Genomic DNA, 27,246 nt, shown 5'->3' with positions numbered 1-27,246 from the left:
ATACTTACAGTATAATATATATACAGTATAATAATATTCCTCATTTCCTCGAAAAATACCCAATTGTTATTCCCTTGTTTCCCAAAGATGCGTTTTCTTCCACTGTACCTACATTTAAGTACCAGTAGGAACCAGTAAGTATTTTAGAAAGTAATCAGTATTACTGATTCATCAGACAAAATACACTGTAAATTGCAGAAAATAATCATTAATAATAGTTAATTAATAGTTAATAATCATTAGCTAACACACATGATCAAAAACATGTTTCCAAGTGTCAATACTTAGATGATTTCACCCAACAGATTATATGTGAATGCATCAGTAATACTATATAAACAGTTCAATGACTTTAAACTTTGGCAAAGTGCCTTTTGCTTCCAATACTTACAATACATACCTCTGTAAAAGCTTGAGTGTAGGACTTTTACTTGTAAAGAGATATTTTTTACATTGATTATTATAGGATTATAGCTGCTTAGAGCATCAGCAGAAGTTCATATGCAGTCTGAAATTTCACTGGAAAAACATTAAACTTTGCCTATTACAAAAAAAAAAACTTGAATCACTTTAATCAAATTGTAACACTTGCAAATTCTTTTTCTGGCTGTCTCTTCCTCCTATGTAGAGCTGCAACTAATGATAATGCCTATTTATCAAATAACCTGAATGAATTATTTTCTCAATGAATCTGTTGATAGTTTGGTCTAGAAAAATCATAAATTTGTGAAAAATGTCTGTCACCATTTCCCAGAGCCTAAGGTAATGTCTTCAGAGTGCTTGTTTCATCTGACCAACAGTCCAAACCCAAAGATATTCAATTTATAATGATATAAAACAATGAACTGCAGCAAATCCTCACATTTAAGAAGCTGGTCTCACACAGTGGCATTTTTGCTTGAAAAATGACATAAAACAATTCATTAACAAAATAGTTGCCCATTCATTTTCTGTTGACAAATCATTTCAGCTCCACTCCCATGTATGCAAAGGCAACAACATTAATCAAGAAAAGCATTGTGTCTACTGGGTTTATTTAAGCATGTCACAACAGATGTTACCGCATCATATAGCCCTGTGAGTGTATGTTTCCCCAGTTGTTCTAACGCTATTAACGTTAGATTGGATTCACCCAAAATCACCCAAATTGTGAGTCTGCCTCCTCCCACTTCTATCAGACAGCCTTGAGCTTTTTGTAGCCCATGGAGAAACCTTGTAGACTACAGCACATTTTAGAAAAGACTTTGATTTGACACACTCTGTGCAGCAAGGCCATTTTTATTCTCAGTGAATGAAAATCATTCACAATGTCAGACAAAATGTAGTAGTTTATTTAAACATCTGTAGCTTAACCATAAAAGTCATACATACACAGCATTGAGATACAGTGGATGACACAAGTTAAGGTTATATTAAGCGTAAGTTATTATGGTTACTTATGTATGTACTGTATGTGGTGGTAGAATGTAGTATGGCACATGAATCGTGAACAGTAGTCAACAAACAACATGAAGTTACAGACATGCCTTTTCTCTATGTTCCCTAAGGCGAGATTTTCTCGTAAATGTTTTGCCACACCTTGGACACGTGTATGGCCGTTCCCCTGTGTGAACCATCATGTGTTTTTTCAGCTCATTGTTTAATCTAAAGGCTTTGCTGCAAACCTCACACACGAATGGCCGCAACCCGATATGTTTGGCTCTACGGTGAGCCATCAAATGAGATCCCCTCTTGTAACACACACCACAGTCTTCACACTTAAACGGCCTATCCTCTGTATGTTGAACCATGTGAAGCTTGAGCTGAGCTGCACTCGGCCAGCCTTTCCCACATGTGTCACAGAGGTACGGCTCTTGCCCCGTGTGTTTATACAGATGCCATTTAAGGTATGTTTTTTGATAGAATTTCTTCCCGCATACTGGGCACGGGTAACCATCTGTGTGCCTCACCATATGCGCTCTCAGGCTGTCTTTTGTATTGAACTGTTTCCCACAGTAGGAACAAACACTAGGTTGCCGTTCTCTATGCTTGCGCTGGTGCAGAATCAGATGAGCGAGATATTTGAAGCTTTTCCCGCATGTTTCACAAATGCGTGGTGTTACACTTGCAGTATGTAGTTTTTCATGATCATTTAGTAGTCCTGGCTTTGTGTAACATTTCTTGCAGGCAGTGCACTGGTACAATTTTTTGTTTTGCTGGTGTCGAACCAATTCGCTCAACCTAGAAAAAGTTCTATTGCACAAAGGACAGGGGTATGAGCCTCTAACTTTATGGGACTTGGAATAATGTCTTTTCATGAGAACAATTTTTGAAAAGTTCTTCTCACACATGGTGCACTTGATTGTGCGAGATTTAGCCTGGGAGGCATCTGCATTGTCTGCGGAGACTGGAGTTTCACTTTCCCTTGTTTCAGAACTTGTCTGAGCATGGCTCCTATTGGTATTGTCAGCTGATAGGATATTACATGCATTGATAACGAAATGGTTCGTGTTTGTTTGCTTTTTCCTTCGAGGAGCTCTTTTGGAACATTGGTGCTTCTCAAACCTCTTGTAATACGTAAAACCCTGGCCACATTCCTGACACGTCAGAGATGATTGCGTAGCCTGTGAGTTGGTAGGTGCATCTATGATTGTTGGGATCTGAGCTATACCACTTGAAACAACTCTATTTTCCTGAATCCTTTTATTTGCGTTGCTCGAGGACTTGTCCTGTGAATGCTGGTTTGAAACTCTGCATTTACCTTCCTGGTGTGTCTCACAGTCTTCGTAGCTGTCAAAGTCTTTCCCACAATAAAAACAAAGGTAAGGACTCTGTTCAGTGTGGCATCTCATGTGCCTCGTCAAGTCAGTAGAACAGGTAAATGTTTTCCCACATACGGAGCATTGTTTGACCCGACTGCTTCTTTTACACGTTTGCTCTTGTGGTGAGTCAGAAGATATTGGTTCATGGGGTACAACATTTGAAGACCCAGTTTCAGTTTCACTAGGGAGAAACTCTTTGGTCTTATCAGCATGGTTTGGTTTGCAGTGATGAGCTAAGCTTGTGGAACACTGTGGGTCTGTCTCTGCTTGTCTACTGACCATGCACATCCTCTGGTGTTTGTCAAAATTCTTTGGGTAAGTGAAAACCTTGCCACAAACATGACAGACAAGACTATAGTCATCATTAGACTGCTCAAAGTTTGGAAGATTATTTACATTTAATGGGTTATGTGTTGTGGCACTTGCCAGTGATGAAAGCTCAGGCTCACTTCTAGCGGCATCATTCTCAATACAAGTCTTTGGTTTAGGATGTAAATTTATCTTGTCAAAAAAGCTACTTTGGCACGCAGAATTTGACTGACTCATTCTGTTTGTAAAGCAACCACTATGGGTAATCCTGTGCCTCTTTAGTTTGCTAAGGGAACCAAAATCTTTGCCACAAACAAGACACTTGAAGGTTTTTGCGGAGGTTTTCAAACGGTGACACCATTTTTTGTCCATATCGTCATCATCATTAGACTCACTTTCATCAAAAGGTTGAAGAATTACTTCTACAGAGGCTCCTTCGTCTTCAGTCAGATCATCAACATGCTGCTGTCTATTTCTCTCTACATTCCTCATCAATTCTGAATTTATCTCCTTAAAGTTTTCTTCTTTGTCCTTTTTTGACTCACTGGCCAGTGAGTTATCTCTCTTCCGATCTTGTGAGACACACACGTATCCAGATTTGACAAGTGTGTCTCTCTCGTCATTGTCCACCTTTGGTAGGTGATAGGACAGGCTGGAAAGGATGCAATCATCACCAGAGGAAGACAAAGCTAGAAAGAAATAACAAACAAAACACAAATTATTTTCAGTAACTAAAACTGAAGAAAAATGAATAATACAAAAGACAATCAAGAATTGTGTGAAAAGTACTACCTTGTGGAACTTTGTGCCCAAGATGTTTGTGATGCTGAATGAGTGTATTCAGGGGCTCGGGTTGATTCATGAAGTCTACACACTCTTTCAAGATAGAAGGGGAGAGACTGAGCCAAAGGGAAGTCTTGAAATGGAACAGAACAGTTAAAATCAATCATCAGACATTATTATATTCAACTCCACCTTGCATTTATTATGTTATGTTGTCATATATTTTGTTAATTTCCTTGTTATTGTAACAACGTCCCTAAAACTGTCTTGTGTACTTTTACATCAGTAAATGTATTTCTGCATTTCCTAGAACGTCTCTCAACGACTCCCAGAGAAGGGAAATCTAGTGGAAACTGGTGATAGTAAATTGTTCTTCCTCTTCCAGTAACCACAAATATATGCATCAATGTAGATATGATTACTTAACAAGTTAATAAAACGGCAGGAAAACTAATATCCACTGGATATCTCATATCCAATATAAAGCTGATTCCACACAAAGTTTCACAAGCAGGTTACAAAACAAATTTTCTTGCAATTCTCCAGCACACTACTGCATTACTGAAATATCTACTTGTGAGTAGAGCATATCAGAGTAGAATAATGCTACAATTAACATGCACTGTGGACAACGAGTAGGATGGAAAAACAGTATTAACATTTAACATTTCTGTGCTACTACTGCTAACATACTGAACATTTAATACGTGCAGTCATACACTTGAAACTGTGTAAATATTAGGGGTGTCATGATTCTCCCAATCCATGATTCGATTTGACTTTCCATTTTATGGTCATGATTCGATTTTTGATTTAAACATTTTTTTCCCAGCACTGACAGCTATGCCATTGTTAGACTATTGAGTCTTGATTTGTAAAGATCAACAGATCATTGGTTTTATGTCCTGACAACTGTCATTTACAATTTCAAATTCTTCTTTAAAAGGAATATTTCAAGAATGATATAACCGTCATATATATATATTTTTTTAAATGTACCACACTAAGGCCATATGGTCAAATTTAAACAATATATTTAAAATGTCACCAGTCAATTGGGAACAAACTGTTAAACACAAAAATAAAAAGAAGAGTCACTAGATGGCAGAAGGCTACTTTACAACAACAGCTTGAGTTTCCTCACCTGCAAAAAGCCACCAGGTCTGTATCTCAATTCGGATACTTCCGTTAGTACACTGTGTACACAATGCACTTACTTGCATAGTGCATGAATTTCAACAGGGTACTGTTGTCTCAATTTAATGGAGAACTGCAACCATTTGCGGTACCAAATCATTACAGACTGCTAAATTAACCCAAAGAAACATACTGATGGCTACTATCCAACAACAGTATAGTGGTACTTAGTGGAAAAAAACACAAGTATAACTTAAATTTGTAGTGCAATGTTCTCAGGCGCAACCCCAACCACTCCCCTTCCGCTACATAGCCAAGATGGCGACCATTGAGGGTGAGAAGTGTCCAGAGCGTTCCACGCTCTTTGACACTTTTTGACCGTTATAAATACACCATCCGGTACTCATAGTGCACTGCATTTTGCCATAATTGTCAGTGTGAACGCACTTATGCACTCAAAATAGCAAGTGCAAGTACGGAAGAATACAAATTGAAACACAGTACAGGATTGTTTGTGATACCTGCAAAGATGTCCTGCCATATCTATTGTGTTGCCTGAGGTGGCATATGGTACCCCCGTGTACCGTGTCTCTGATGGTTTTGATTTTGAAGGTCATAATAATAAGCTCATTTCGATTGATTTTCGATTTAGAATTGAAATCGTGACACCCCTATTAAATATCTATATTTTTTTGCTTTATTTTCCCCAGGATTACTATTTGTCAGGTACCCACTTGCTCAAGGTTTGGAACAGGCAGCAGCTTCTGCAGATTGAAGAGGAATTTTCTCATTAGAGCTTGCAGGGCTGAGTCGTATTTAGGGCCGAACACTGTTGGGAAGATTGTCTAAAGAATAAGAAGTACACATTACATTTCACAAAATACTGCAAGACCCCTTCGATGCCACCACAGATGTTGAGAGTTACATTAAGGCAATCCAATCAATAAGAAGACATTCAACCAACCTGAATAAAATGAACAGCATATAATGATAGTAACTGAGAAATTGACTTTTTTTTAAACATTTTTTTCCCCATAGGACATAATCTTAATAATTAATTAATAAAAGATATAGTACCAACCAACCCACCTGATAAAAGATATTCCTCTGGCATTGATTGTCCACTAGAGTGTGAACAAGCTTCAGGAAGTTTGTCACTGATGCTTTTACCTCAGAACTGGAAGTCTTATAGAGCAAACAAGAAAATACATAAGTGAATGCTAATGACACAAAGAGTAATGGAGATTTAACAAGAGAACCTACCTCTTTATCCTGGTTTGTAATGTAGGTGTTTATGCGGCTCAGATGAGGCTGGATGGCCTGAGGGCTGGCGAAATCATCATTGCGGCACAACTCTAGCACCACCTGTTGGCATCAAGATATAACAATTTAGTGAAGGCTTTATTTTTCAACTAAGTCACATGTGGAGGTCATGGATGTATAATGAGAACAGGATACAGCGTCGGAGGCGGGGCCCTGTTCATTCCTATAAAAGTTGCTCAGTGACGTATGAAGCCAAAAACGTTCGACTTACGAGTATAAAGTTGCCTGGATCTTCCACACAGCTTCCGCATCTGCGCGGCCCATACCTCAAAAAAAGCATCCGCTGATTTACAGACGTCTCTTTCACAGTGTAAGTCTATGGGAAAAAGTCTTGTGGGGCCAGTGTGCATCATTTGGACGGACCCGGAAGTTGTAATTACACGGTTTGGCCACTATGTCAAATTGGCTTCAAAGCACGCTGCACTTCCTGGGGGGTTTGGTGGAGGTGTGGCCGTGAGTGACATACCCCGTCATCTGAAACCTATCACCAATAGTACCATATATAAGAATTGGATGTATGGGCAGAATACAAGTCTGCGAATGGTGAGGTCAAGTGTTAGGTGCTTGCCCTAACCTGATATATGGAATTGGAATTGTCTGACAGTTATCCTTAAAACAAATAATGCATTCAGTTGGAATCTAACATTTGCTCTGCTCAAGCACCTTGAGCAATTCAGATCATTCAGATCCTTAACCTGAAAGGAGCAATACTACTATGGTCTTCATTACGAGTAAAAGTATTATCAGCAAAATTTAAGTAATAAAAGTACCTCTTGTGCAGAATGGCCACTGTCTGTGTTAAAGAATTCTATACAGTATTTTATGAATTGATTATTACATAATGTGCAGCATTTTCTGTTATAGCTGGTGGAGGTGGAGCTAATTTGAACTACTTTGATACTGATATTGTTGATACGGTAGTTTGATCAACAATTCACCATACTTTATAAAATAGTCTTATGTGTATTATATTTTTCTGCAGAGTAACTAGTAACTGTAGCTGTCAAATGAATTTAGTGGAGTAAAAAAGTACAATATTTGCCTTTTAAAATGTAGTGTTGTTGAAGTATAAAGTAGCAGAAAGAAAGCACTCAAAGTAAAGTACCTCAAAGTTGTGCAAGTATAGTACTTGAGTAGTTACATTCCACCACTGTAGACAAGTGCCTAATATCTCATCTCTGTAGCATATTGGACCCTCCAGTTAGTATTTTTTGTAGATAGTAGATGACGAGTTATTAGAGCCTTTACAGAATTAATTATATATGGACATTTAGTACCTCTTATTCTTAACGTTACCTTTGCACGTAGGCCCATAACTAGTTGGACTCTCTCTGTGTACGTGAGTAGCTCGGGGACTGTTTCCAACACTGTGGTAACGAAGTCCTCCAGCTGACCATAGTACATCACAGCTCCCTGCTTCACTATCTCCCACAGAGCTGCAGACACAAGCTGCAGAGGGGGGACGATAAGACGGAGAGAGGAAAGGGGAAAGAAACCTGAAGAAACAAATGTAAAATTGCAAGATTACAGTATAGACAACTGTTTTTATCACTAGAGTGAAAATAGCCGACACATATATTGCAGTGCTACAATACTCCGCAGTTTTCGTTAACACTAGCCGTTACCTTAAAACATCACTTTCTAACGCTATCTTCCTATCTACGTTTAGGGCAAAAACGGACTGAATGGAGGTAACATTTAGTTGAGTGTTAAACACTCACCATCCGTTATTGTCTTGCTCATTTTTGCGTTATGGACATAATCCTTTTTAGCTATGAAGATGGCTATTCGCTAACATTGCAGCCATAGGAAAACGTCTGACTGTGGAATATGGAAGCCACGTCCGGTCCGACACAGCCGACTTCTCTTTGGGAAATGTACGCATTACGTTGGTACGTACGAACGTGCAAGGAGCGTTACTTTTTTTTCCCCCACCAGCATTCCGGGAAGACCCGCCCCTATACTACGATGTGATTGGCTAACCCTAACTCTAACTTTAACCAACCTAACCAACGGAGGCAACGAGTACTAGCCAATCAGAGGCAGAGTTCCCTGAATGCTGGTGGGGAAAAATAAGGCTGTTAGTACAGTTCTCATAACAATATTCCTGGCATTTATAAAGGACAGAAGGCATTGTTAATAACACACATTCGGTTTTGTGATGAAAGAGGCACACAAGCAGCGGACAAGCTAGAATTTACTATTTATCCATTGTTTAGTGTGCTATGAAGTAATCTGTCACCGAATTACCAAATTACCCCACTAGATGGCGGCATTGTAACATGGGATAAACTTGGCAGCGCTGAAGTGGAGTGGCAAAATGTGACAGCTGCATATAATATATATGTAATGTAATACACAACAATATAATAATAATTTTAAAAACAATATTAATACATGTTGGGTGATTGAATTATGGTTTTATTGGTACTTCGTAATATTTTTTTTTATAAAATCAAATTATCACATGCACACTTTTGTCCAGTTTAGCTCAGTCAATTGTGTTCACAGCCTACATAAGGTTCTTACATACCTTCTGTGCCCATACAGTTTTACCTATTTCAAGATTTTTTGAAACAATATGAGAGGTTCTCTGTATGACGACAATGCCGCATGAAAGAAATGTTGATACTGGTTGTTATCCATTAGAAACAAGTGAAATGATCGAACCACACTTGGAAAGTATTCACTTATTATTAGGAAATCAAAAAGAGTCAAAAGTGTCATTGTTGTCACAGTGATTGTTCCTTATTAGGTACATATCACACAAAATATCAGGTACCACCTCATATGTTGTGTTACCACCTGTTAACATGCCCTTTCATAATTGTCAATTTATCCAGCAGTACAGAAAACATATTGAGACAGGGCAAGACAGACAGGACGAGAAGAGGAAAAGACAGGCAGGAGTGAATTATAACAGAGATGAAAAGTGAGCAGTCATCTGTTTACAGTTTTCTGGAACTGTAATCACAAGCATTTTACCACAATCCCTAACAGTGTGACAGTGCTCTATGAACATTTCTGTTGGCTTCAGTGCCTGAGCAGTATTATATTGACAGTGACTATTAATGTCAAGAGCGAAAGATGTCGACGTGCACAACTGTTTATAAAAATAAGTGGATATATTTCTATCTCAGTTTGACATTTGTCTGTCTCTCTGTGTCTTTGATTTCTTTTCCAAATGTATACATCACCGTTTCACTCCTGTTGCAGTCTGTGGACTTTACATAATCATGTCACATTACTCTGCTGCCTGTCAGGAGGAAGATTGAGCTTAATGCTGAAGGTGGAGCCAAGAACTGCATTAAACATTTGTGAGGAATCATTCTCCTCACAGATTATAATTGCGTAACTATCATTCACATTTCCCTACAGCAAATAAGAAAAGCGGAAAAGGCACGGCACTGCACTTTTACCATCTAATTCATTCTCTTTCAGATTGTGTCAAATGTGGTACTGTGTGTGTGTAAGTATGAGGGAGTAAGACAGATAATAATGCAGAGAGAGAATGACAGATGGGAAGAGACAGAGAAATTCAGGGAGAACAGGAACAGCAGATTTGTAGTGACAGCCTGCTCAGTCGGAAGTTAAAAGATTGTTTAGCCTAAAACTTGCAGCACATCCATGGAAACCAGTCTAATAAGTGTAGAAGAAAGCATGTTTTCCCTGCTTTTTAGTGGTATAAAAAAACTAACATTTACTGAGGCTTCATGGCAACAACACTATGAGCCAACGTATCCATCACATGTGAGTCAGACAGGACTGGCAAATATTTCTTAGCAGCTTTGGGTAAGCTTACTGTGACAGTTTAAGTTTATTGTGACAGTTTTTGACAAATGTCAGGTATGTTCCAACCACAGGAAAGTATACTTAGTTTTTGAAGACCAGCACTGATCCCAGGATTTTATGCTGAATTAGTCAAAGTTTCACCCAAAAATTCAATGGAAGCGCCTCTAAAACAAACTTGAAACCACCACACGATACACAAACTCTCCAATGAATCTAATGAAATTAACTTTTTCTAAGGCAGGAAGCGTGAGGCCGGTAACGATTTCTGTGGTGAGGACAGGAGTGAAAGCTATTTGCAGGTCTGACCTTATGTAAATTGATGTTTGTTCTTAAAATTAGTTATGTTTAAGTTAAACAAAGCTTGAAATTTCAGTATAAATCCAAACAAGTGTAGGTTTTGAGTATTGTACGATTGAAAGGTGGCTCTTACCTGAGTTTATGGTTACTTTTATTAGTGTCACTTAAAATGATCACTTTTAAACCTTTAAAATCAATTTACATTTTTTTCTAAAGTTATAGGTTATGCATGTTCACCCTTTCTTCTCTTGTGAATTAACCAAAGTGATGTGCTGGAGCCGGCTGACACAGTAGTTAGCCTACATAACCACATTGCCACATGTGACCATTCTTCCTCGCAGCTGACAAATAACCTGTATTGTAGCTTTAATTATCGGATTCTTGTAAGAACGATCTAATAGGAAAGTGAGGCCGAAGTGGCCTCAGGCTTAACAAAATGTAGGCCCATATAAGTTGACTTACTTTTGAGGCCAATGCCTGCATTGAGCCTTGGCACAGAACACTTTTGTAGTACATTTTAAGATAATTCAAGGTCTACAGGCAGAATAATGTGCACTGATGGGAGTAAACAGAGAGAGAAAGGTTATCACTGTCCTTGTTTATAAAACTAGTGATGCAGTAAGACAACAACATACGTTTCTTGTTTCTTGCCTCTTACGCGTTCACTCTCACAAACACACACACACACACACACACACACAGTCACACTTTGCTGCAGTATCATCTACCTCATGCATGGCAAAGACCTTTGCTCCTTTATCCGTTAACCTCTGACTCTTTGTTGCAAAATATTTTTCATACATAAAAATAGCTCTTTCTTGCCAGTTTCCTGAACTTTAACGCATATGAATGCAAAAGACTGAAACTGTCGGCCGAAAAGAGACAACTGAGGACAGCTACTGCATGGCACTGTGGTGGGAGTGCCTCTGTCCCTCATTTCAGAGAGGGCTTTGATGTCACTTGAATAAGCTGCAGCTCACTGAAAGAACATCAAAGATACTCACCCCCAGCCCACGGCCATTCACTGCTCTGTAGGAAACGTCTGTTATCTTTTCCATGATTAACGCCTCATTAACTGGCCATTAATATTACCAATTACCCCAAAATGTGCTCAGTATCTTCAGGGATCAAGCAAGTGGCTATTTGGAATTTGTGATGTAAAGAAAGAATATGCCTATTTAATGCTTTGGTATTACTTTAGGCTGAGCTCTCTCATTTGAAGTATTGAGCTTTCTGATCACTGGACCCTTTGCTATGTTTCTTTTCTTTGATTTTAATTATCTGGACTCTGGGTTATTATGCCCAAATTAAATAGATGTTGTAGTTTTTGCATTCACCTCAGTTGTCCCTTGCACTTATAACTGACATTCCAAATCCCACTTAATCTTTTAGCCTTTGTAATCAGTTTTGCATCAGTGAGAGGGTGGATAAAAGTGGAGGACATACCCTTAATTTGCTATCCATTGATGTCATTTGTGGATAATGTTGAATTAATTGATGTGCATGTGTATGAGACCTGCCAGACGGTCATTGCATTTCACACAAAAGTAAATAGTGTGTGATTTAATGTGCCCTCCTGGTGAGGCAACTGCTAAATTTTAACAATAGTAGACCACCTCAGTAGGGCTATGTTTTTTTATTTTATTTTTTACAGTAGACCATCTCGTTTTAATTAGTGTCTTGAGCACCTGACTGGTATCACTGACATGGTAATATACATGGTTCATTTCCTTCCTTTCACAGAGGAAATTCTCTATTATTGTTGGCAACTCAAAATCCACACAAAAGCTTTGAGGTACCACAGGGCTCCGTTTTTGGTCCAGTCGCCTTCATTGTATAGTACTTGCTAGAGTTACACAGGTCTGAAGTCAAGACTCAGTAGACTACTACAATGACCTGCATAAGGAAATCAGTTTAACCAAATCAGTAACAGTATCATCCGTATATTCATCCTCTTTTGGGCCGTTTAGTTTATGTTTTAGTACATTCTTTCAGATTAGATTAATTATCATTTAACTCTTCTGACGAGATAATAGATTTGTTTAGCCCAAAAGCACACCACAACTCACTGTTTTTGCAAATATTATGCTTATGAAATGTATCACCAAATGATGTTTTTTGTAGTTTTGCTTAGTCTGTCAAATAATGTAACTTGCTAAAAAAAAAAAACAGAATTGGAATTGGAGTCCTATTATCAGACGAGCAACTTTTCCTCCGTCCACACTGGCCTATTAGAGGAGCGCACCGTGCAGCCAATCACAGGCTCTCACTGCTCAGCTCTACTAATCGTGGATTAGCTACAACCGACTGCAGTCTACAGCTCTGGGAGGGAGAGGTAGTCACTGCCATTCACTACTCACTCTCTATTTTATTATTAGCTCACTTGGATCTGGCAGCAGTGACTTTTGCATTGCGCAACCAAGTAGCTGCATATATCTGGATCTCAGGTAAAGGTGTGGGGTACAGCAGAGAGAAGCGGCTGATTTGGGTTCGATGGAAGCTGCTACTGTAGGTCAGGTAGGACTCAATTGATGGCCCTTTAATTTAAATCCACACCGTCGTAACACCGCGCACTGAAGCGCTGCTCCGTTTTCGCGTCCTAATGTTCAGGACGGCCAATTACCCGACGGTGGATCCTGCGCCCACCATCATGCACGGCACTTGGATTACCACGGGGTGCCGAGAAAACACGCCCGTGGCGGTGGAGAAACCCAAGAAAAAGGCGTTCAGCCTGGTCAAAATAATGTCTCTCAGCAACAAGAAAGGGCACGGCCAGTATCCGCACCACAACAACAACATGCCCTTTACGATCCACTGTCACATCGGGAAAGAGATAAAGCACATTTGCAGCAATTGCAGTCGCGGGAACGACACACAGGATGGTGAGTAGGCTCGAGCCTTGTGTGGTTTCGCCCATAGTAGCCCTGCGGTACTGCCATCCAGGATGTACTCCTCTCATTATCTGGCGATTGCCATGCCTCTGGGCTCATATGCGCGTTTGAAAACCAGATGAGGTGCTCCAACATTGAATGTGCTTTGCGTCTCTTTCATGTGTCTGCTTGTGTGATGATATTCAGTAGCTACTATTTTAAGTGGGTCAGTCAGCGTATACCTTTAAACACAAAACGACAGTGATTCACTGTTGCTGTTGTGGAAACTGCCTCTGACTGGATCAGAACTTCTTATAGGGTTGGGCTCTGACTTGAATTGCCACTTGTTGGTTTGCGTCACAAAAATATATTTATTAATTAGTCTTATTATGTGGGAAGCTCAAGTATTAATTCAACTGACCTATTTAGCCTATAGATGTCATTAAGATGGCATGAAACTGCAGGCTGTGTGCACAAAGCCATTTCCAGTTCAGTGTCATTACATCATCACTCAGCCATCTTAGTATGCAAACAAGTGTTTTTAATTAAAATCAGCCACATCAGTGTATTGTGTTACACTAGTGGGAGAATGTAGGTTATATGCAACACGATGAAGATGGGATAGAATTGCTAGTGTGTCATGAAATGATCACCTGCCTTGAAAGCAGCATGACAGTTTAATCATTGGGTACTTGGAAGAGGATTTTCTCCTTTTTCCTTTTGCTTTGCAGATTGAGCTCATCTCCCCTCTGCAAGGATTTTGTCAATATTGTAATTAATTACATCATCATGCTCTTAAACTGTAGACATTCTGGTTCTGTGTTTCTGCCTGGAAATGGTTCAGTGAAAAAAAAGATTTGGTAGTATTAAACAGTATTTGGGGATCATCAGTCTTTTTCACAAATACAGACAGACATAAACCCCTTTGGGTAGAGAATATACAGAGGGTTCGTCTTCACAGAATGCACCACGAATCACTTTGACTGAATTATTTTAAAAAGCATGCTTCTTTTGTCAATATAATACATATTTCAGTAATGTGTAGAAGATATGTAGCCTACAAAGAAGTGTGTTATGTTGTGAACTGATGTTCAGTTTGTATGCATTTCTTTTACTGAAGTTACTAAAAGTGTGTACAGTATACAGAGCTGGTTCTTACTTGGATGTTACTCTGCTTAGATATGGTTCTTTGTCTTCCTGTCTTTTTTATCTATCCTTTTGGCCTCTAATGAAGTAATTTGAATCTCTGCTGGATTCGATTAGCATTGACTGTAGCGTTATTTATAGAGTGGTGTGGTGGCCAGATTGCTAAGATGGTTGGCTCTGAGGCACTAGATCATTCAAGTGATGGTCCGTGGGACTGATTTCCACTGCATTACTGCCACATTATTTATCATGCTGGCCCATTGGCCTGGGGAGGTGACTGGTCTACAGAGTGATATGTCTGTGTTGGCAAACATGGTGAATGTGATGTAATTTATTTAAAAACAAGCAACCCGCACATTCCCTGACAGCATATCATGGGTGATGATCTGATGCAATGAGGTGACACTGACAACTGACACAACATGCTGTGCTAGAGGTCACATCCAGACTCTAGTCTGTTATCCAGACCCAGTCATGAGAACTTGGCCTTTATTCTGTTTATTTATTTATTTATTTCCAGTTAATGTTGTATGCATATACCATACAAGTGTTTTAGTACTTTTTGAATATTTATCCTACCATTTTACCCATCTCAAGCAAGTGTTAAGTAAATTACATTCTGAAATCTGAAACATTTGTATGATCTCGTGAGTGCTGTTATGAGTGAGAAGGATGAAGTAGTTGTGAATACTTTGCTGGTCTTCTGTTCTTGCAAGATGGTTGCATTCAGCTATTGAGTCTGGGCATGTTACTTTTGTTTACGCTGCTTTTTTAGAGACTACTTAAATGTGTGTTCAATTAGTTTTGTAGTAAGGAGACTGGAGAGCACGGTAGAAAAACAGCTCCATGTCTAAAGGCACATCCTAGTTTATTTGCTGCTAGCAGTGTTCACAGTTTTTAGGTCTGTTCACAAGCTAGTGACACTCTTGAGTCAGAGATTTCAGTTTGAATACCTCTTTATGATCATACCTCTGGAGCTAAAACCGTGTGTGTGCACCCTCGTGTCTAGTTTTTTTGTAAGTGGGGCTGTTTGTAGCCTTGGATTGCAGAATATTTCAAATATAACATGTATTCACTTTTCCCATTTGTGTTACAATAAAATGCTTAACATTCTTCTGCTTTTGATGTCCAAGGGTACGTAAAAGTCTAAAGGGCTGAGCCTTGTGAATATTTGACGAGGAGTAGAAAGATTTCCCCTTAATGAGGTGCTTATCAGTCTGTTTAGTGTGTTTTGGCAAGCTAATGCCAACAGCTCAGTGTGATGCAGCCTCAAACTGTTTAGACTCGGAGCGTATCCTGCGTACTGCTATTTGATATGCAGGTTTGTTTATCCTCTCCCAACCTCATCCAGTTACTAGGGAATTCAGGAGGCCACTTGGCACAGATTCTTGCTGCTTGGATCTTTGTAAGCAAAAGTGTCTGCTACGTTCACTGCTAGCTTCTACATGATTATTATTATATCACCTCCTCTGCACCCTCACCTAAACTAGACCCTGTTTATGTATTTATTTTTTTGTTCCCTTACAGCTGAGGAAGTAGAGAGGCTGGCTGCCATGCGTTCCGAGTCCTTGGTCTCTGGCACCCACACTCCACCTATCCGTCGTCGGAGCAAGTTTGCCACTCTAGGACGCCTCCTCAAGCCCTGGAAATGGAGGAAGAAGAAGAGTGAGAAGTTCAAGCAGACCTCTGCTGGTACATGACATTTTTACTTAATTCTACAGTATGTTTATATAAGCACAAAAAACACTTGCAGGTGCCACATGTATTACAAACAACCATGGTTTCTGTTATTTTATGCCTTGTCTGGTTGTGGAAAGAAATTCAGTGTACATCTTTTGGCCAAAAGAAAAAAAAGTATTAAGTTTCAGTCTCCAGGGTGATTGAAAATGCGGCAAATTGATTCAGCAAAAGTGCAGCGTTGGAGTTTCATGTTTTGAGGTCTCTTTACAGTTCCTTTGATCTTGCAGCCCAGTGTTGTCAGGGGGGCGAGTGAAGGACATTCTCTCTTCAGATGTGGCTGTATTTATTTTCTTTGGCTGACACATCCTGAATTCTGCTGTCAGCCTGGTGGACAGGAGGAGACACTTTGTCAGACTGCATCTTGCGGGTTGGAAGCAGAATTCTTGCTTTTGTGGGAGATGAGCAATTGCACAGAGACCTGAATCCGGTCTGAGCAGCACAGGATGTTCTGATTTAGTAATGCTATTAAATTATCATTTTCCAGGTGTGAATTTGCTGAATGAATCAGTCTCTGTCTGGTTTGACCATGTTTGCTGTGACTGCCTCATTGCTCTCTTACTGCCAATCTTGTCAGTCTTGAATGTGATCACAGGGACTAATGTGATGTCTTGTCATCTCAATCACTTTCCACAAGCACAAAACATGTATTTGACTTCTAGGTTGGTATTACCTTTCAGCTAGGCTTTGTTACTGTTCCCAGAGTGCTGTTTGGCTGTGTATTTCTGCCCCAACATGGTCCCCCTGGCACTTCAGCAGTCTCTCTGGACTAAGTGGTATTTTTAGTAAGGCGCAAAAGTGCTGACGAAATCTGGTTTATAGCCTTAGATGCTTGATTTTCGGAAGTCTTACTGTATTTTAATAGGGAGTGCGTACTTGATGAAACATTCATGGAGATGTTTTCTGTTCATTAGTACATTCATGTATGCTCTATGATAACAGCATCTTCCCAGTTGTGGTGAAGTACAATAATCAAGAACAGAGTAACAAAAGGGCTTTTTTTTCTGTAACAATGGTGTTAATGCACAGTGGAGTTGAGTGAAAAAGCTCTCTTCATCGCTTTTGTTACCCACTTGTTTTGTATGCATAATGCTGCTGTCTATAATTCTTTTGCTACTATTGTTCTGTTCAATCCTTTTTGATAGCAGCATGATGGTGGATTATGACCTAGCAGCATATCTCACTGGAGCAGCCTCTAAGTGGAATTTCTGCACTGTGTAATCTTGCAAGTATCTCCAATGCTCAGGCAGGTTCTTTAGCTGCAGTGCCGCCACTACAACTGCGCACGCACACACGTCACATCAATTTCAGCAAGAAACATGAACCCAACTTTTAAAGCCTCCAAATAAGAGAAATGTGGCCTGCACTCACAAGCACAGTGGTGGAAGAAGTACTCAGATCCTTTACTTAAGTAAAAGTACTGGCATCAAAATATACTTAAAGTACCAAAATAAAAGTACTCATTATGCAGAATGGCCCATTTCAAATAATATATATTATTGGAATATAATTTTGTGATGCATTAATGTGTTCATCACTTTAATTTTGCAGCTGGTTAATATGGAGCTAATTTTCATATATATATATATATATATATATATATATATATCTCTATACACACACACACTACTTTACATACTTCTGGGTAGTTTGTGAATTTCCCCTGGTGACCAATAAAGCCTTATTGATATAATAATATCCTAATTTGTTTATTGATTTATATTTTGTATTGTTAATCAGAATCTGCAAAGTAACTAACTAAAGCTGTCAAATGTAGTGCAGTAAAAAGTACAATATTTGCCTCTGAGATGTAGTGGAGTAGAAGTAGAAAGCAGCAGAAACTAGAAATATTCAAGTATAGTACAAGCATCTGAAATTTGTACTTAGTACAGTACTTGAGTAAATGTACTTAGTTACTTTCCACCACTGCACAAGCATGAAATAAATCAAATGACAGGAAGTGGCTTAGGGATTTTGAACTGTAGTGGTCAACACATGGACCATTGCACCTTAATGGAGATTTAAAGCTGCACTTTTATGTAAACAGAACGCTATAAGATATACAATATAAGAAAACACATAATTATGACCTATACCTGACTTAATTTATTGAGCTAAACTTTGTCAGCTGGCATCTTGAGCTTTTGTTTGAAATCTCTAGAGGGCATTGTTGGTCATTTGTCAATATGTTGCTTAAAAATAGGGAAAATGTGCTATACAGTAGCACTTCACTACATTCATCTCATTAGAGATAAAGTTGAGAGAGTAAGTGTATAGTCGTGATTCCTGCTGCACTGCTATGATCTTGGATTTTCCTGCCCCTATGTACTGTCTTCTTGTCTCTGCAGTTGTCTGTGATGCCTAACTGTTGATTATGTTTCGTCTGTCAGCAGGGAGCAGACCAGCCACTGGGCATGCAGATGTTGTCGTAGATAATTGGACACTGAGCACAGTAGAAGATTATGAATGTGTTATGATATTAAGCAGATGAATGCCAACTCTGGGGGACTGTACTCTTCACCTCAGGAAGGAAGGAGGGAGGGCCTGACAGTTGGATGTCTTATCATGCTGTCTTATCGTACTCTTACAGCGAGCTTGTATCACAAAGGGATCTCACTAGGCAGAGATTCATCCAAAGAACATGCATGTGGTAGTCTGATGTTATCTTCATTTTTATTTCTAATCAAATGAATTAGCAGATTAAATTATGAACAGCAGTCGCCTAATGCACTATTCTTGCTGTCTATTAGCATAATCTTTAAGAAGAATCACAGATTTCCTACCTGCTCATGGATGATATACTGTATGAAGAGGAAAAACAAATGCCACATTACAAACCTGATGTATCCTTTCTGTGTGTCAAGCTCTCGTTTAGCCATATCCAAGCTTCTGACGTGTGAGCCTTAAAGCTCGCGCTTCTCATTGATAAAAGACTCCATGAAAGTTTTAATACAGTTTTTGTGAGGCTCAGGCTGAGAGAATTGCCTTGGTAAAAGCCTCCACTTTGAGCTACTGAGCCTCAGGGTTCGTAGGATGTGTTCTGACTATGTGGGTCACTATGCAGTGGAATTTATTTTCTCTAAAAAACTAAGTGTAGTGTTCTCAGATCAATACAGACTGTACTCAGATATGCCAGTTTAATTTAATATGCTCTCAGCTGAGTCTCCCCAATGAGTGTCTAATCTTCTCATCTTGGTACAGATTGAGTGGCTGGAACGTTGGACACAACTTAGGCCATGGTGGACTGTCCAAAATAGAACTTGGTTGATATTCAAGGTGATTTAGAGGACAGTTTCTGCTTTTCAAACTCTGATATGATAGATTGTGTTGTGTTCTTTGGTATTGATAGGCCTATAATACATTTTGTATTTCAGTTGGTGTACCTCAGCTGTACAGTGTAGCGACATATACACAAGTAATAGACTTTATTGCAAACAGACAGCTGATGATTGGGTCAATCATACTAGGATCAAAGTTGAATATTTGGTGTGAGTGGTAGTTTTTTTTTTTTTTTTTTTTTTTCTTTTTTTTTTAAATCTGCACTGAATGTGTTGTTTTGTAGGGCCCTCACAGGACCTTCCTGATGAAATGAACATGAAATTCTACTTCTTGCAAACTATCAATGTATTCATTAAATATTAAACAAAATGTTTTTTGCAAGACCAGCCAGTGTTTTAAATCTTGACTCGATGCTCGGCTAGTGCGCCACCTGCTGTGTCCACTTCCATTGTAACAATTTGTTTTTCTTTTGTTTTAGAAGCACAATATCTGTCAAATCTGAAGACACATTGTCACAAAGGCTTTTGAGTTAATGGTATTGCATAACAGTGCACATCCCATGGCATAGCAGTTATGTCATAAAGCTTTGAGTAATTACTTTTAATTTTGGATGAAACAGCAGTGTAATCCCTGAATATATATTACAGCACTGCCAACCTACCGTCAACCTTTAGCCCTGGGTTTTTCCCACTCTGGCAAAGAGATGGTGCTGACATTTTGTTGAACATTTTCTGTCAACCAAAAGAGTGACAAATAATTTATTTAGTTTTTCAAATAATGAAAATGAAGTGTCACTTAAGGATTTTGCATTTTCATTCAAAAGAAATGGTATAGAGACTGAAAATATTAACCCTAGTGTAACATGTCTTTTCATTTTTTTAATGGTGTACATCCCAAACAAGATAACGACATTAGCAGTCAAAAGCAGTCATCACTTCTCAATTAAAGAGGGTTTGCAAGTTTGATGAAAATCGACTGCCACGGTGCAGATATTCCTAGTTTTGATGACATTTTCAGAGTACTACAAGGTTTAATTTTTCCTTTATCCAGGTACTGCTCAACTGGCAGACATTAATAGAAACCTCTCTGATAAAATGTACAACAGTTCAGAAACTGAAGTTTGAGAGGTGAAATGTGCAATGCCTCACCGCCTCTTGATGCCTGTGGTGCTTTGGGTAAACAATCTAGTGAACTGGCTGCATTCCCTCCCAGTTAGAAACATTCCTCTATGTTGATTCTGGCCAACTCTTTGATAAGTCTTTTTACTATCCCCTTGGTATACTTGACCTGATGTTACATTTGCTGCCTCTGGGAGGAAAAAAAACACTTTTTGATGGAGCTGCCTGCATTAGCATCCCAAGTAGCATCTACAAATGCCACAATTTCCTTGCATTTCACACACATTAATTTACCACTTCGTAGGGCTCCAGTGGAGATGATTCTTTGTGTGACACACTGGTGATATTTTGGTCACGTTATTTTCCAAAGAAATGTTTCGCTTCCTGGCTTGGAGCTGATCTCATACAGGCTTCTCTTCAAAAACTTTTTGAAGTATGGAGTGATATTGAACATCTGGTATCCTGGAGGAACTCCATAATGGAGGGTACTGTTTGATGATAACTTGCTCTGCTTGGATATTTTCGAACATTGACGCACAGAGTATCCAAATTTGTGCCCCAGAGGCCTGCCCGTCTTGACATTTGTATGACTCTCATTTGTGTTTTTAATTTTTACTCTCAGCAGTTGGTTTTCATTCCACTGTGTTGTGATTAAGGGCAAGGAAAAGAGAGGTCAAGCTGTCAGTATTTTCATTAATCCACACTGTATTAGCATTGAACACACTGCCTTCTGATAGAGCTGGGACAGGACTCCTGGGTCATATGTAAAGCACACATGGCACAATCTGTGACCTCCCCTCTTAAACAGGAGCTGCAGAGGCCTGCAGGGAGATTCTTGTGCAGTGTGCTCAAGTGTTGTTGCTGATTTCACATTCTTAATTGGTTTCAGTGCAGGTGTAGATTTTAAAATTACTAACGTGATTTTTAACGGCTTTCATTCAGCCTACTGATAGAAGATGTTAAGTGCCTCAACTGTTGAAGCTAAAAGTAGAAACAAGCAGTAGCTATGAGAAGTAAAATGAGAAGTGTTGCTGGAATATCTCCTCCATCCTTTTCTTTTTTGTTAATAGAGGCCCAGTTTTTTAGCTTTAGGTGTTCAGAAGGGAAGTCAGTTTCACAGGTTATCTTTACAACAAAGTCCAGGATTTCAATACACTGTTCTGTCATCTGCAGTTGCTTGGAATTCTGATCTTTTATATGATAAAAGATCAAAAGATGTACCATTACACATACATGTACAGCAAGACCAATAATATACTGTAGATACAGTTGTGTTCAGGTAAATCAGTGAAAAATGCATTTACTTAAAGGATAAAGAATAAAAGAATAGTCTATATTCTTCTTATTGTCAAATAACAATGAATTGATCCTACTAACAAGCATGTGTAGCCAAAGCTTGATATATCTTATGAATGCCATATACCTCTGTTGTTGTTAAAAACACCTCAATGAGCCACATTGTTGCACTGGGTGACTTGTTCCGTTATTACCATGAACTTGGGCACTCAATTCCAGATACACCATTCTGCTGCCATAAATACTAAGTAGCCCACCAAATTTGTATTAATGCAGCTGAAAATAGTCCCCAAAAATGCACTGCTTACTCCTGTTTGAATAACTTTTGCTAAGAACTACAGTGCCCAGATGTTTTTTTTTTTTTTTTTTTTTTTTTTTTAAGAAGGTATCGTATAAAAGGTTTGTCTTTTCCTGGAATGAATGGGTTTGGGGCTGAGTGCAACAGACAGAATAGGGAAGACTAACACATAGTTAGTTTTGATCTTTTCATGGGATTTGTTGACAATAAGAAAAATATAGACTAATGCCTGCCTTGTCTTTTATATTTCATTAATCAGTTCTCATGTCTTCAACAAAAAATACTCTCTAAAAGGTTCTATTAAAGTTACCAGAGCTGGGACAAAATCTTGCAAAGGATAAAATTTTGCCTGGGGACCTTGAGAGATCTGGAGAACGTTTTCAGTTTTGTTTTGTGTTATTGAAGGGTTTGACCAATATGAAAATGACTAACATTATTCTCCTTTACCCCCTCAGCTTTGGAGAGGAAAATGTCAATGCGACAGAGCAGAGATGAGTTGATCAAGAGAGGAGTGCTGAAAGAGATCTTCGAAAAAGGTGAGCTGATGTTATACAGCTGCAGCCTTATTTAACAGCTGGAAACTCTTGGTTTTAAGTAGAAACTGCAAGAACGGTAGATGTGGTGCACAAAATTGGAAGGTCTTCAGTTATTCATCTCCTCATTAATCAGTAGTCTCTGAAGTGCACTCTTCAAGATTTGGCACGGGCATCTAGAGATAAAATCTTTCATTATAGAAATTATGTAGGGTTTTAAAAACTCTTTGATCTTGATTCGATGTGCCTTAGACACCCATATTCAAAGTTAGAGAGAGTATATTTAAGTCTGACAGCAGGGTGCTTTATGCCTCAGGAGATCAAAAACAAAGTTGGTGAAGCTGATAAAGTCCATTGATTCTTGCCAAGACGTGAACAGAGCAAATGAGGAAACATATGGCCACTTTAATTGGCCATAATTAATTTTATTTATATTGTTAAATATTTAGCTTTTTTTGGACAGTGTTCAAAAATAACAACTCTTTGATGCAAAAGCTAAAACAAATGTCTGACGAACTGACTGTACTAAATCAAGTACAAATATATAAATAGAATATTGTATTCATAGAATGCAAGCCAACCTCCTTGGCTTAAAGTGCCTTAAGCTTACAGACACTGTCCAGCTCAGCAAATTGGTCAAAACTGATAAACTGAATTCTCCTGCCCAGTTTCCATAATAAAAAAGGCTTCTGTGCACAGCTTGATCATTCAGCAGTGGTTATTTTTAAGCAAACAGTTAAGATATATATCTATCTATCTATGAAAGCTGTAGTAGTTTATCAGCACTGACATCCCCCTGATGTATAGATATACAACAAAATAAATTCTGCTCTGGTATTTTCAAAATAGAAATGGATCTGTAAATTAAAATACATTAAAAAGAAAAGAAATCCCATATTGGCAAAAATGTGTTAACCCTTCATCTGATTGGCTGCTGGATTGTAATCAGCTTTAACTGGTCGCCTTCGTTGACTGGCACACTGTGTGCCTGGATTTAATGTGGCACACACCAGCCAAACCCTTTCACTAGTCTAGTTTACAATTCAATGGCTGAATTTAAAGATATAATCAGATCTTTCCTTATGAAAATTCTACAAAATGAGTGTCTTTGAAGGTCTACCTGTATAACATCTGGTTACAATAACGACTTATGACTTCTATTGTCTTGAGATAATAGCAGACTAAATAGGAAAAAATCCTTTGGAACACTTACTGAATGTTAAAGTCTAGAGACTAACTTTGCTGCCCAAATAACACAGGGGTAAGCATTCTGTTCATGACTGAAATTTGGAAATATAAATGCATTGTTTGTGAGCAGCGTTGTGAATTGCACTGTCAGCCTTAAAATGCGATCATGCAAAAACCATCAAATGGCTCAGCGCTGTAAAAGAATTAAAGCAAAAGTTCTGTCAAACTGCTTGGCTGACACTGTTCCTTGGTCTGGTTTGTGCTGATAAAAGGCTCTCAGGTTGTTAAACAGTCTTAGCTTCCAGAATCGCCCTCTCTTCCCAATTGTCTCAAAGCTCAACACCCCAAGTTAAACTTTGTTTGAACAGTCTTTTTGGGAAGTGCCTGTCTTGTGCAGCCAAACACATTTTTGATGCTTGTCAGATTGTTGCTTTTTTGTGTTTAGCAACCGTTGAGTTCCGATCCTCGATGGACGGCGGAGTCTGCACTCGGGAGTCCTCTATTAAGTCATCTATGGTCCTGCCCACCAAGAAATCGGTCACCTACCAAGGTGACCTTCAGGATACCCCCGCCAAGCCGCCACTGTACCACAAACAGCCTCCTGCTCTCCCTCCAAAGCCTTTCTCTAGGATCCCAAACCATAGCACAGGTCGGTGGTCTTAGTTAATACTCAGTTGCAGGTTTACATTGCTCTCATCACTTTATCCAAACCAATATATACTATTTGTTAAACCCTGCTTATTACTTTGCACATTATTGGTATTTATTTCACCACCTCAGACTGTTAAAAAAGGGGGGGCGGGGGGGATTCTCACAGTAAATACGGAGTACATGTTTTGACAAAATGAGATGACTGCTGTTGCTCAAAACCCTACCTGTGTTACCACACATGTGCACAGGATTATAGTAGTCTCATTAAATTCCCCTGTGGTTAGGTCAGCTGGGCTCTCTCTGTCATTGTCAATCTGTCAGTCAGAGGGAAGTAGCATTACGCTGGCCTAATTCCCACCACTCTGCACTGACGTCTGAGCCATGTCTGATTGTCCATGAGCTCTGTTTATCTGTCTGCACCAGCAAAGGGTAGTGGATGCAATATGACACAAATTAACCCATTAGAAATGATCAGTAATCCCTCTTTCTGTCCTGTTATACATGATTTTTTTTCTCTCTAGATTCTTGCCAGCCAATGAAGTTGCCCTGTATGCCCGGGGGGAAGCACTCTCCACCTCTGCCTCCCAAGAAAGTGATGATTTGTGTGCCTCCTGGGGGGTTGGACTCCAGCTCCCCCTCTCCATCCCCCAATCCCCTCAGCGCTCTATCCCAAAAGTGCGGCCCTCCCCAGGGCATGTCCCTCCACCACGGCACCTTGCTGCCCTCTCAGCTCGCTGGTCTGTCCAGTCTTCACCAGAGCCACGGTCACCCGCTCCAGCTTCAGTACGGCAGCTTGCACACGCCCAGCCGCATCATCGAGGAGCTCAATAAAACCCTGGCACTCTCGATGCAGAGGTTCGAAAGGTTAGTAGCAGTCAGCGCTCAGGTCATTACATCTGATTGTCCTCCAGTGAAGGCAGGGAGGGATTATGGATCAGCCTCTATCTGTCTGTACATCACACATAATATCGGAGTCAGATTTTGACAAAAATCTGGGGAATTACATGTGTCAGTGTTTCATGCTGGCATTTAAAATATTTCACAGAAGGAAGTTATATCTTATAATACTTATTGGCCCAAACATGTTTCCTTTATAAAGAATTACTTTCTTTCATTTGATGAGCCTCTGGTTATTATGATAAAATGAATCCCTTGTTAGTAAAAGCTGTTGCCAAAACAGCGCTAATCAGAGAATTACTGAAAAAATGCATTATAATTAGCATATAATTAGGTTTTATTTTTTTGGATACTTGTCTGCTACGCTCAAATATATCCCAGTGTTATTGAGGCCATGTAGAGCTGGTGTACAGGTCTAAATCAGCACAGTGCCTCACAGGGCAGCATGGCCTAATTTTGAAGTAAATGTGTGTATGTGTGGGCACAGGCTCATGGAATAGGCGTCCCTCCAGCAGTTGGCCTGGCATAATATGACCAGCTGCTCTTTACAAGAGCTGCGTTTCTTCATGTTTGGAGGAAAGGGACAGGGTAGCGGATTGGACATTATGTAAGCTCTTACATTAGGATCTCTTTTTCACCAAAGCCATTTGGGCAGGGATAAGAAAGTAATGGTCCTGATATTGCTTACAATTAGTCTCAAAGTTTTGAAAATGGTTACGTAACAGTGGCTCATCATAAGACGCTCCAACTACACTGCGATTAATCATTCTATCAAATATGTCACCAGTTAGCACTTGCATGTAAATGATGCCTACTGAAAGTGAAGTTAATCCTTTTTTAGCAAGGCCAAATGTTATGGCCAAATCTTATGGCCATAAGCATGACCCATTACATTAATGCCCAGATCTGGTCCCTTTCACGCCACTAGCTCTGTGTTGCACGGTGGTGGTCAGTGTGCTCCCCTGGACAGAAGAGAAGTGCCGTCTGTGATCATCGACTACGAGGATGATAAGGAGAACATGCCCAACGAGTCTGACTATGAAGATCTGCCCAGCATGTATAAGGATGAGGACGATGACGTGGATGATGACGACGAGGACGACGACGAAGATGACGACTCCATATTTACAAGTGAGTAGCAGCAGTTATGGTGGCCCTGAGGAGTCTTTAATGTTTAAATTGCACAGATGAAGAGAAAGTTGATTGCAAAGTCGGAGGATTACGTTGGTTTTCCTTAAATGTATCAACAGAGACCTATTAACTGTCTATTTAGAATTTTCCTCATCTGTTTGTTGTCAAAGGTAAAAGCAAAGGCAGGTTGAGGAGAGTGACAAAAAATGCATATAAGGATCATGTTTACAGATATTATGACACATTTGCTTGACCAATCCTGAATGACAGTACTGCTAGCTTCACCCGAAGGCTCCTGGAACTCAGATGTAGTTTGACCTTCAAAGCAGGGCCAAAATTAGGTTCGCAGAAGTGTATCTAGAATCATGCTGTCACCCATGGAAACACTTTCATTCACAGCCTCTTGGCAAATCTGCTGAGGTGTTCATGTCTTTGACCCTGTATCCTTGTTTTCACATGGGAGCATGTTGTAGTTTTTAAACATTGTGATTGGCAATGTGTTGAAAGTATGAGTAATACTACTTGATTTAGACTCTTATTTATACTTTAGATGCAAAGCATCTAAAGTTGTACAAAACATCAAATAACAGTCAAATCACCGTAGTGATAGTGATCCACAGGGTAGAGCAGTATTCCATATGTGGGCCTTTTTCAAACGTT

At 39.3% G+C, this 27,246-nt stretch overlaps 2 protein-coding genes across 15 annotated transcripts in view; one reads left to right on the top strand and one right to left on the bottom strand.

Moving 5' to 3' along the window:
• LOC122887418 (phosphatase and actin regulator 1-like) overlaps positions 1-27,246 on the top strand; it is a 48,374-nt gene that overhangs the window by 9,532 nt on the left and 11,596 nt on the right. For 2 of the 9 annotated variants that reach the window (XM_044220618.1, XM_044220617.1), the window contains exons 1-6: positions 12,725-13,324; positions 15,986-16,150; positions 22,642-22,722; positions 24,353-24,556; positions 25,080-25,422; positions 26,360-26,586. In XM_044220618.1, coding sequence (XP_044076553.1) covers positions 13,045-13,324; positions 15,986-16,150; positions 22,642-22,722; positions 24,353-24,556; positions 25,080-25,422; positions 26,360-26,586 — 1,300 coding nt within the window. In that variant the 5' untranslated portion in view covers positions 12,725-13,044. Of the gene's footprint in view, positions 1-12,662; positions 13,325-15,985; positions 16,151-22,641; positions 22,723-24,352; positions 24,557-25,079; positions 25,423-26,359; positions 26,587-27,246 lie in introns of those variants that run through there. The other 7 variants (XM_044220621.1, XM_044220619.1, XM_044220620.1 and 4 more) reach the window with 7 other exon arrangements.
• LOC122887417 (zinc finger protein 665-like) lies at positions 1,261-8,248 on the bottom strand. Of its 6 annotated transcripts, none has more exons than XM_044220609.1 (7): positions 8,075-8,243; positions 7,650-7,849; positions 6,294-6,395; positions 6,120-6,215; positions 5,765-5,794; positions 3,903-4,026; positions 1,261-3,799 (listed from the first exon to the last, which is right to left on the bottom strand). In XM_044220609.1, exons 1-7 carry the CDS (start codon positions 8,094-8,096, stop codon positions 1,515-1,517), a joined length of 2,859 nt encoding a protein of 952 aa, XP_044076544.1. In that variant the 5' UTR covers positions 8,097-8,243; the 3' UTR covers positions 1,261-1,514. The 6 variants fall into 6 exon arrangements, with proteins under 6 accessions (XP_044076544.1, XP_044076542.1, XP_044076543.1 ...); XM_044220607.1 differs by having other exon boundaries at positions 5,765-5,875; positions 8,075-8,242; XM_044220608.1 differs by having other exon boundaries at positions 5,765-5,875; positions 7,650-7,802; positions 8,075-8,233.

This window comes from Siniperca chuatsi, linkage group LG13 (genome assembly GCF_020085105.1).
Source record: "Siniperca chuatsi isolate FFG_IHB_CAS linkage group LG13, ASM2008510v1, whole genome shotgun sequence".
NCBI classification, from domain to species: domain Eukaryota; kingdom Metazoa; phylum Chordata; class Actinopteri; order Centrarchiformes; family Sinipercidae; genus Siniperca; species Siniperca chuatsi.
Note: the sequence above shows the minus strand (reverse complement) of the source record. Positions and strands in the feature narration are given on the sequence as shown.